This window comes from Argiope bruennichi, chromosome 6 (assembly GCF_947563725.1).
Source record: "Argiope bruennichi chromosome 6, qqArgBrue1.1, whole genome shotgun sequence".
In the NCBI taxonomy this organism is placed as follows: domain Eukaryota; kingdom Metazoa; phylum Arthropoda; class Arachnida; order Araneae; family Araneidae; genus Argiope; species Argiope bruennichi.
Genome location: NC_079156.1, coordinates 88,745,235 through 88,757,430, shown reverse-complemented (window position 1 = coordinate 88,757,430; position 12,196 = coordinate 88,745,235). Strand labels below are relative to the sequence as shown.

The window sequence follows — 12,196 nt, the reverse complement described above, 5'->3', positions numbered from 1 at the left end:
ATAAACAATTAAGAAAAACATGTGTATCGGAAATTATCACACAAAAAAGGTTTAAGTTATGTTAGTTCACTAAGATGCTTTTCTAAAAGAAAAAAAAAAGTAAAACATGCACATTGCGCTTTTCCAAAAAAATTTTGAATTTATTAAATATTGTTGATATAATTAAGTACAAAAGGAATTTTATCCTTCACATTTAGAATAAATAGTCAACGAAATCTACTAACAGATAACGTTAGATGGAATTAACACACATGGAAAAATTATGTTTAAGAAATAACTAGGAACTTTTTTTCTTTCATTTGAAACATTATGAAAAACATGTTTAAGAAATAACAAGGATCTTTTTTTCTTTTGATGTAAAGGAAGAAAAAATTTGGAAATATTTTGAAAAACATGTTTAAGAAATCATTAGGAATGCTTTTTTTTTCCAATTGAGGGCATTAGGAAAAAATGGTTTGAAATATTTCAAAAAACATATTTAAGAAATAACTAGGAACTTTTTTCAATTGATGGCATTGGAAAAATATGGTTTGAAACATCTTGAAAAACATTTTTAGCGAACAACTAAAAACTTTTTTCATTTGATGGTATAGGGAATAAAATGGTTTGAAACATTTTGAAAAAATATGTTTATAAAATAATTAGGAACCTTTTTTCTATTGATGGCATAGGAAAAGAATTATTTGAAACTTTTGGAAAAAACACGTTTAAGAAATAACTAACAGCCTTTTTTTTTTATCTATTGACGGCATAGGAAAAAATAGTTGAGACATTTTGAAAACGTTTTAGAGGAATATTACTTTTAGCGTTGTATTTTTAGTTAGTACCATTAATCTATTTACCTTGTTGCAGTGTTTGCGAAGCATATAACAGCAGCCATTACCTCTTTTATATAGAGAGAAATATTGCATTTCACGATCAGCAAAATGTTTCATCGCCACAGACATTAAAGAAATTTGTTAACACTAAGACTGTGTTTAAACATAAAACAAGGAATTCGATATATTTTTCAAAACTTATTTCAGAAGTTATATGTATGCTAAGAATAAATTTTGTCACCATTAAACTAATTATTGGTTTCGCAAAGTTTAGTAATTTGTAAGTGAGAGTTCCGATCGTCTCCTTGGTTACTTCAGATATTTTATACCTAAAAATATTTTCAAATGAATAATTAGTAGATCAGAAATCATTGGATCGATTAGTTTATATTCTCAATGTATCAATACTTTTTCAAGAAAAAAAAATTGCAAAAAATCAAACATTCAGAACAGCTATTTAATAGATCAAAATATGTGACAACAATTGAGCAGTCATATAGCTTTAAGACAACTATGTACTTCATAATTTTTTTCGCTTGAATATTTAAATTTAACTGATCTGTATTCAGCTTCAGTATTGGTATCTCAAACCAAACAACGAATATTTAAATCGCTATCGGAATTTTCAAAATGTCAAATGCTATTTTTTAATGAATACATTATATGATTGTAAATAATAAAGAATTAAGCCTGAATATAAAAAATAAAGTAAAATGAGTTTAGCTACATTTACGATGAAAATTAGCTAACAAAAACATTCGGTTATGTTTATTCATGAAGATGTTTTTCTAAAAGCGAAAACTTAAATCACGCACATTGCGCTTTTGTGCTGAAAGGGGCATATTTTCGAATGACGTCACTGTTATGTTTAACCTTTTTTCAAAAAAGTTTAATTTAGGATGTTCTCATCGTTACTATGGTTGCTCACCATTATTTAGGAAACAATGTATAGTGGAAACTTGTGTAAGACATGCGGGATGGTATTGATTGGCGAAGTTACCGGCTTCAAATTGGCGAAGATACCGGTTTGAAACTGAGCGCTTTCTTTTAAATGTGAATTTATAGTCGTAGCATGTGCACCTTTCGTGAAGCTGGAAAACTATTTTTCATTAGTTTAATGTACTATATATTTAATTATGGCGTGACTTCAACGACATCAGGTTTTCGGTAAGTTGAGAAATTTTATTCATTCGTTTTAAAATTAGGACATATTTAAAGAGAAAAAAATCATGAACACCGACTTTCTAAAAAAAAAGTATTTTGGAATTTCTCTTTCTTATATAATCTTTGGCTAATTGTGTGTGTGTGTATATATATTTATAGGTTTTTTTTCCAAAAGAAATTTTCAAAAATATGTATCAAATATTTTATACATATTAATATTTTTATATAAATTTTATATAAAATATTTTGCGACTCATATCATTAAATTTCTTAGAAAACAGTCAAAATATTTTTCGATGGTGTTTTCTTCTAAAAAAATAACATTTTTTTTTCTAAAACTTTCCAAGATTTTCTCCGTTTTATTTATGCTAAACAAACATTATAATAAAATTTCATTTTACTTACTATATTATTTAATCATTTATTACATTAATTAAGACGATTTAAGCAAAATCTATAGTTAATATTGATAACTTTCACGTATCTTCCGTTTTCCAAAAATAATAAATAATAGAAAAAAGGTTAAAATTTAGAAAATCAAAGGGGATTTCTCATTTAAATGGTCTGAAGATTTTTTTTTTTTTTGGAGAAATATAAAAGAAACTGCATTCTTTTTTTGCACAGATGAGATTTCATACAGATTTTAAAATAATTGAAATCTCTACAACTAGATATTCTTTTGTAAAAAATGATTGCAAAAGCTTTGATTTTCTTTTAATCAATTTGGAAGAATTTATAAGAACTATTAACTAATTTTTGTAAAGGAACCAAAAATAAATTTCAATATCAAAGACAAAAATATAAATAATAGTTAATTTTTAAGAATCTTTTTTGATTCTTAATTGAAATTCTTAAGACAATTTTAAATTAAGCTGCTGGACCTACAGTATTTTACGGCTCATAAATATTTTTTTAAACTATTATATAAGGAAAATAGAAAATAACTCTTAATTATTCTACTGAAAATTTTGATATTTTAATTTTATAGCAAAATAAATGACAGTTAATGAAGGATAATTATGACTTCTAAAGTTTCGGAAAGCTTCCTTAAAATGCTACTGAGCATTTAAAAAACTAATTTTTGGAATCAGGAAAAAAAGAAAAGCTTTCACAGAATTCTCACATTTTTAAAGTTGTATCGAAATGCCTTACAAAAATTTTTGTATTTCTAGTGGCATTACTTATTAGCCATTATTTGTTTACCATTATAGTTGCTTATGTTTACCATTATAGTTGCTTATTTATTGTTGAGCACTATATATATATGTTTAGTTCAAAATACTTAATGACCTTAAAATTCTATAATGAAAAAAATCAGCTAATAAGTAAAATTACAATTTTTTTGGGAGTTGTATTTTGCTTTAACTAAATTTTTCTTAATAAGTTGAATATGTGTGTGTGTGTGTGTGTGTGTGTGTGTGTGTGTGTGTGTGTGTGTGTGTGTGTGTGTGTGTGTGTGTGTGTGTGTGTGTGTGTGTGTGTGTGTGTGTGTGAACCTGTATATGGGTTCGCTCCCTTCCTGCAGATCAAACCATTTATATAGAGCCCCCAAATTTTGAATATAATTTTTAATTGAGATTTATATTAATAAAAAATGAAGCGAATTTCTGCCATTTTTCCGAGATAAATTCGAAATTATTGCATACAAAATATATTTTCTAAATCCTCTTAAAATTACAAAATTGCCTTTTTGTTAGAAATATTTTGTTGTAAAATGCTTTTCAATTTTTAATCAATTTAAAAGATATTTTAAGAGTATTTTACAACAATATATTTCATTTTTGAAGTGAAATTCAAATCGTTTTCATTTTTGATATTAACTGTCTGGAATTTTTTCGCAATACTATTCAGTCTGGTGTTTTTCTCTGTATTGATGTTCAAGATATGAAGATTTGACTTATTTTTCCATATTGAATAAATTTTAAGGATAAGGTTTTCTTTCAATAACATTTTTTAAATTCAATTTCACTTGCAATTAAGGTTCAACTTTAGAATCAAGCTATGGGGAAACTTTTTTTAAAAGCATGACCATTTTTGAATACTGCTACTTTTCCTGTGTTATAATAAGAGGTATAAAGATATGCACAGAGCATTAGGGGAAGGTATATTACAAAGAATAGAATGATGTAAGGCTTCTAAAATAGTAAGAATGATATATCCATCAAAATTTGAAGATTGAAAATATTTGGCTGAAGGAGTTATTTAATCTTAGCTACACAAAATATTTAATTGAAGTTTTCAGCCGCCATTAACAGGTCGCCAAATGCAACTAATTTTTAATAATTTATTGATACTTTTTTAAAAAAATCATTTGTTTTTGTTTTGAAAGAAAAGATTTTAAAAAATAAATTTTAATCATAATTAGTCTTTAAAAATCCTTTAATCTTCGTTAAAATTATATTAAATCTTTTAATTATTTAAATATGCAAAATACGTAAAAAATTTAAGTTTTGTCATAAAAAATTTTGTGCAATTTTTGAAATATGAATAACTAGGTACTTCTAAATATTTGTAATAATATTAGTTCTAAATATTAAATTCTAAAATTAAATTCTTGTAGCAAAAAAAAGGGCTGTCTTTTGACTTCAATGATTAATAACCCCACCCCTTTGATGATCAGTTGATTCGCTGGTATTAAAATTTGCTAAAAATTTTAATACCAGCGAATAATAAATATGCTGCAAATAAATATGCTGTGTAACTTGGTCACAATCGCTTCCGGTAAAATATTTTTAAATTTTGATTGACAAATAACATACTATTTTAGAAACTTTATACCATTCTGTTAGTTGTACATTTCCATAGTTTTCTATCTATATCTTTGAACATACTTTTATATAACAGAAAAGAACAGTAATATTTAAGAATGGGCTAACTTTAAAAAGTTTTCATTATTGTCTAATTCTGAAGCTAAAACCTTACTTGTAAGTACAACAACATTTCAAAGATTTTATTAAAAGCATACAAAAGTAATATAACATGTAAAAACAAGCCGTGTCTTCTCATTTTAATCATTAACAGCAATAGAGTAAACGTCAGATTTTTATGTCAAAATATTGGTGATAACAATGAAAGCGATTGAGTTTCAATTCAACTATAAAATATATCTGTGTAAAATGCATTAAGAATATTTTTAAAATTAAACTGAAAAAAATCATAAGGCAAAAGAATTAACGCATTAATTAAAAATTAAATTAATTAAACATCAAAATTTCGCGTGACTTTTAATTAAAATTCGAATGAAAACTTTCAATTAATTATTTAATTCGTCCGAAATGCAAAGTTATACTCTTCGAAGTATGTAAGTATTTGCCAAATTTGGTAGCTCAAGATTAGCTGACGCTTTTCTAGGGCACACACACACGCGCGCGCGCGCATGTATACATTTTAAATTTTAATAGAAAATGTAATGTTAAGTCAAAAAATAATGAAGAAATCAAATGTACACTCTAAAATATTGTTCCAATGAATTTAGTCCTAAGTTTGATACCAAAAGATAATCCTGACAAAGATTGCATACCAAACTGCGTTTATGTGCTGTGTTCATTTTCACATACCCATACTGACAAAAAGATGCCAAGTATGATATCAGAAATAGCTTATTTTTTGGACCCAGGGAGATTTAAAACATCGATATTTATCAAATACCTTATACTGAATTATTTAAAAATAATAATAATTTGAATTCACAATTATTTCCCAAATAATTCTTGTCAGAAGCTTATTTATAAAAAAACAACTAAGTTTAAACAAAACTAATTTTTAAAAGTGTCGAAAATTTTTTCTGAGTAATTGGAATTACTTGTTTTTTTGTTAAGTATTATGAAATATTTTTATTATTGTGTTGCAGTATTCAACAACATGCAATTTCCTTCTCAATAACACAGATGCATTCTATAATAACACACACACACACAGACACACACACACACACACACACACACACACACACACACACACACACATATATATATATTTAAAAAATATAAGTTCTTACGCTTCAAAAGTATGGATATTGAAAAATGTTTCTGCACTACCAATTTATTAATAAAAAATAAATATTTGTAACAGGCCATTTCAATTGCATTTATTTATTTTCTATTATTTATTATTTTCTTAATAAAACTGAATTGCTTTTGCGACTTTTATTAACTTTCCAATAATTATTTTTTTGACTAATGTTATGAAGAATTTAAAGAACATAAAAAAGACTTAAAAGTTATTTGAGTTTGTCATGCCCTTAAATGTTATTTTTAAAAATATTTCTTAATATACTTATTTTAAACAATTTTTCTATCACTTTATTGTTAAAAGCAATGAGGTAATAAATAAAAATTAACTGTTGATGATTGATGATAACTGACTGATTATCTTAAAACCTCAGGTAATCAGAGCTGGGTAGTTAACACTTTATCATAAATTATTTTAAATATTTGCAGCTGTAAAAGTCTATCTTTCACATGGATATATATTTGCCTTTCTTTTAAAAATTTTAATTCAAGTTGAATCATTTCATGTTATTGAAAAAAAGATTTTGTAGTTGATTTTTTTGCTCACTTCTTGGTTTGTCATTTCTAAAATGTTGTTTATTTGTGCAATCTCTATGATAATATAATTTATTAATATTTTATAACTTAATTATCAGTTAATCATTATTTAATATCAATTTACTTTTGTATTAGTGGCGCCACTTAATAGAGAATTACTAAAGAATTGATCACAAGACCAAAAAAAATTTCACCAAAAAGATGCTCGAATTTTTTTTAAAAAATCCCTTTTTATATACAGATAAAAGATGAAACGGCTTCTAATTAAATTTATTCGTATTTCAGCTCAGAAGGGCAGGATTGCATTGACATTTTACCAATAAATTACAGAAAACTTGATATTCCTAAGGCTCCAGGTATGTAATGATTCCTTAATTATTATAAGGTTACATACAAGTCCATAATATATATGCTACCTTAATTATTTAAGTAATAAGCATATTATGGAAATTGGGCCTAGATTTGTTATACCTAGGCTTGACTAGATGTGTTATACCAAGTGGGGATAAAAATTGGCATTATAGAGGGCTTTGTCTGCTTTGTTATATCCTTTCGTAATGCCATCAGAAAGTTATGTGACAAACAATGAACCAGGTTGAAATTAAGTTTAGGATTCTCGATTGCTAATATTTATTTATTTTCCTACAGAAGACAGCTTTCTTCATTAAAGCTACGCAAGAGATTTTATGCACAATTTTTCAAATTTGAATCAGGGGCAGACGATGCCGAATATACTTAAATCAACCCTCAACTCTTAGTATCGCAAAATATTGTAAAAACCTTTGATGTCAAAATTTATATTCCTAAATTAAATTTTCGCTTAAATCAGTTACAGTCAGTGATCCACCAACACGTAATCTGCTGCTTTACCGTGTGATAACTGAGAAATGTAAATCAATAGAAAATGTCTAAAAAATCATCTTTTCAGCAAAAATTAGCTTGAATTTTGAGCAAAATATAGAAAATATTATCATTTCAGTTTAAAATTTACTTGATATAAACATATTTTATTTTAGAAACAAGGTTTAGATTAAATGGCATAAGTTGAGAGTATTTATTCGGTATTTGGCCAAATTTGCCTTTATGGATGAAATTTTAACAACATAACTATTAATTAAATATCAAATAGTAAAAGCAGTGTAAAATAATGCTTTACACTTTATATTATCTTAAATTTAAGTAAAAAATGATTCTGAAAAAGTCATAACTTAATCGTTTGAATGTAAAAATGTAAATCGAGAAATATAAGTTCAAAACTTAATATGACATTTTGGTGTCTAGTACATTTAGATGAAACTTAATTCATTAGTGATTGATTAGTTACATAATAAGATCTAAAAGACGGATATTTGAAGATTAATGATGATTAAGTATAATTGATCTAGAATCGATTTTTATGCAAACTGATTGCAGTCAAATCCATAGCCACTAATATAACTAAGCCTACTGAATAAAAGAAATATTTAATTATATTTGTATAATGAAACATAAATATCTATTTTCATTAAAAAGTAAAGGAAAAAAGTTTTCTACTTTTTTGTACTCCTGCATAATAAAACATTTTTTTTTGAAATTATCTTTTTAATATAGTTTAAAAATCAATTTTATTTTTTAAACTATTTTTCTTTGGTAGATTGATTCAAAATTTTGTTATATCTTTATACTCTATAAACACAAAATGCCCAACAATATTGTTACGTTTTTTTTTAAGATATGAATTCCGAACATCGAAAAATATCATAGAGATATTATATAGCATCTTGTGATTATAATGCAAATATTATTTTAATAGTATGTGCTAAAATGCATCTATCTGGCCTGCTAGTTTTGAATCATTGCTTACAAGAACACATGATTAGACATGCCGACTGATACAAAGTCCACTTTTTGACTTATCTACACTGAAAACTTTTTTAGATCTATAATTCTGATGATAACAATATATAAGCCAAAAGTTAAGGTATAATGTAATATTAAAATTTGACAGATTTTATGTGCTTTTTTTTTTCCTAAGATGACGCTACAATAATCTTTAATACTTTTATTATAAAGATGTCTGGAAGCTTTTTACATAAGAATGTGAAAATGTAACTCGAAAGATTAATTTCAAAAATTAATATGACATTTTGGCATATAGAACTTTTAGATAAAACTTAAGTGATTGATTGGTTACGTAGTAAGATCTAAAAGACAGCCTAAGATATGTGGTTTCAGCGGATAATATAATTACACAGATAGCGAAAATTTCTAAATATTTATTCGTGGAAACTTTGAAAAACTTCAGTACTTTCCCCATGATGATATCCTGTCGTGTTCTTATCCATTCAACATTTCCATGAATACTATCTATTTTTACCTTTAGGCGTATTTGAAATTACAAGTATATGAAGCTCAATTACATATTGAAAACCTCTTACGAGATCATATTTCATATAGTTTAGTTATAATAATGTCTACAAATAAATTATACTTATGTCCTTTATGAGCAAAACGAGAACTATTTCAGAACGGTTCATTGTTTCATTTAAATTTGAAGTATAGTAAAAGAAGATGATATCTGAACTCCAAACTTTCGCGGCATGCCAGAAAGAATGGAATGTTTGACAATGACTGAACATTGACATTCATTTAACATACATCGGCCCACCTGTCATGTGGATCTTTGGTAAAATCTGGTTTTGAATCTGGGGCCTTTCGGTCTCGAAACTGAATCCTTACAAAAGATGTCACTGCATCCAAAATCAAGATATTGAAGATATATTGGGAAAAAAGCAAAGAACAAATCCAAATACGAATTCGTAATAATGGCCTTCTTTTGACTGATGTTATTCTCAGCAATTAAATATTTTATGATTTGAAAAAAAAGATTTATTCTTTATTTTAATAATAATAAATATTATTTTTTTTTAAAAAAATCATTGATGAAGTCCTTTATTAAAGATATATGCTACCAAATTTTGAGATTTATTAATATCTATATTTTAGATGAAAATACATTTTTTTTCCTACAAAATGTAAAAATTGAAGCGAATATTACTTATAATTTACAGTTTTTAACAATATCAAACTATCATTTCCAAATTCATTTAATATAAATAAAATCTTTACCGACTTTTTTTTTTGCCATAAGGGAAAATATGCATTCTTATAAGGAATTTCTTTTCCATCGAATAATAATTCGAAACATACAATAATTAAAAAGTGATAAATCGTACTAAAAATGATAAGTTCAGAAAATGGAATGTCTTAAAATATTAATCTATTTCTTTGCATTCATTTTCATGTTCTAAAACAATCCAAATTTTTTTCTGTTATTTCCTAATTTAACTTACTGTTTTGTTTGTAATAGGAGGACCACTACAAATTTATTTTGAATTTTATATCAGCACCATAGACGAAATCAATGAGTCCGATATGGTATAGTATACAATTTTATTTACTATTTCTATCTTCTGTAAAAGAAATAAAATAACAGCTTTATCAAAAATCAAATTAAAATATCACTAATTCTAATTTTTGATAATCTAAGTTAAATATATTTCTTTGTAAAAAGTCCTTGATAGAATCAATTGATTAAAGAATTACATCAAATATTTACAAATATGGTAAACGTAATATAATTTTTAATTTTCTTTTTTGAGCTAAAATAATAGCAAAAAGTTACAACGAAAGTCTCCATCTTAATAAAGAACAATATATTATGTATTAACTACGAAATCAATTTTTGATACATATTTTTACATTAATTTTAAATTATTTTAAAGATTTTTCACAAACGATGAAATATTTAAAAAATAAATATAACTCATGGAATATATAAGCAACATAATAAACGCATGTTTACATTCTTGCTTTTTTATTTTTGAAATCTTTAGTAACATTCAAATAAGCAAGAAAGTTTGAGCAACAATCCAAATCTCGCCTCATCATTGTCAACGCAAAACATTCAAAAAATAAATCTTACACTATATATAATTTTTTTATATGCCGCATATTCCTTTGCTGATAGATTGAACAAACGAGTAGTTAACTTAGAAGGTGATGCCCTATACATGTCCTAAGTGAGTGATTTAATAAATAAAAGACACTTCGCATTTTATTGAAGGTAAACAATTTAAAATCGCATTAATAAAAGCAAGGTTAAAAAATGCTGAATTTAGATTTAAATTAATATTTATAAAAGGCAAAAGTAAAAAAAAAAAAACTTTCGTCAAAAATTTAATGGTAAAACTAGATGTACATAATAACTAATAAATTAACAAGTAATATAATTTTTTTAAAGTCAATTCCTACTTAGGTCAACAAAGAAATTTTTTATTTTAGTTACTTTTTATTAAATAATTACAATTAATTCAATTTTTTTTGTTTAGTTTATTGTTTTTATTCAATTTTTTTCTCCCCTATAAAACTAAAATTAATTAATTAAATTTAATCAATGAATTAATATTTGAAAAAACTGTATTAACATCAAGTGTCATTCACTAAAAGTTTAAAAAATGTATTTGAACTTGAGTGGATGAATAAAAAGTATTTTATTAACGATAGAAAATTTGAATAAGATCTATAAATATATATAGGGAGAATGTGAACTAATAGAGGAATTGAAAAATGTTTTGCCATACTGAACGTGAGTTCATACTATTATATTCATAGGTTTGGAAGATTCTTTTTTCTGAACTTAAAACGTGAACTCAACAATAAAACGTTTTATAAGATTTTCTTTGTTGATATCAACAATTCTTCTCTGAAGTTATATTCAGGTACAATATGTTAAATGCTCCCTTGATTTCAAATTAAATTTAAAATAGCAGTGAAACCATGTATCTTATTTACTATCAATTCAACATCAAACGTAAAACATGCCAACTTTGACGTTTCATTTCAGGATTTTGAACTTAAAGGGTTTGTTACAGCTAAATGGACAGATAACCGCGTTAACTGCAGTAATATGTGTCCTGTGAGTAATTACATATGCTCCAAATATCTGTGGACGCCCAACATAGTTTTCGATGAGGCGAAAAAGGTCCAGCCTTTTCCCGAACGTGAAATTATCTTCATCGTGAGACCTCCGACAGCAGTTTCTTACACGGTGAGGTACGTTTTCTCACTTATTAATTAAGCGTTTCCATAGTCTCTTTTCTGCTTCTTTGTCACTCCAATTATTTGTTTACTTTATCTCGTCGACTCAGTCAATGTAAAATGGTATAAGAAGCATGAAAGCCATCGATGAAAGTCCACAAGAACATAAATTAATCCAAAGTTTTGAAAAATAGAAAATGGAACTCGGATCAAAGCAAAGAGCACAAACAGAGAAAATAAATACGTAGACTGTTCGATAAAGAATAATCATAAATTGGTAAAAAAAAAATTATTACTATTTCTACTACATTTATTCCACAAGTTTCCAGTCTTCAAATATATCCCGGAAACCCTTTATTGACAGACACTTAAGACGATCCCATCCACTTTGCGACATCCTTTCTTTTAACTCTTTCATAGCACCTCAGAAAATTCTTATCTTCGTTAGGAAGTTTTTGGAGCTCTTAATAATTTATCTTCTAAAAAAATTTCTAATTGTTCATGGAAATTATTCCAATTAGATTAACCCTATTATTTTTTCTGTGCAATATTTTAATACTCCTCCCATTTTAATTCTAATATATCCTT

General features: G+C 25.9%; 1 protein-coding gene across 1 annotated transcript in view; it reads left to right on the top strand.

Annotated features, from left to right (window-relative positions):
- The first annotated feature begins 1,776 nt into the window (after nucleotides 1-1,776).
- The window catches only part of LOC129972552 (glycine receptor subunit alpha-3-like), a 34,054-nt gene continuing 23,634 nt past the window's right edge, over nucleotides 1,777-12,196 (top strand). The window contains exons 1-4 of the mRNA XM_056086731.1: nucleotides 1,777-1,985; nucleotides 6,815-6,885; nucleotides 9,879-9,946; nucleotides 11,415-11,623. Of these exons, the coding sequence (XP_055942706.1) occupies nucleotides 1,891-1,985; nucleotides 6,815-6,885; nucleotides 9,879-9,946; nucleotides 11,415-11,623 (443 nt within the window). The 5' untranslated portion in view covers nucleotides 1,777-1,890. The remainder of the gene's footprint in view (nucleotides 1,986-6,814; nucleotides 6,886-9,878; nucleotides 9,947-11,414; nucleotides 11,624-12,196) is intronic.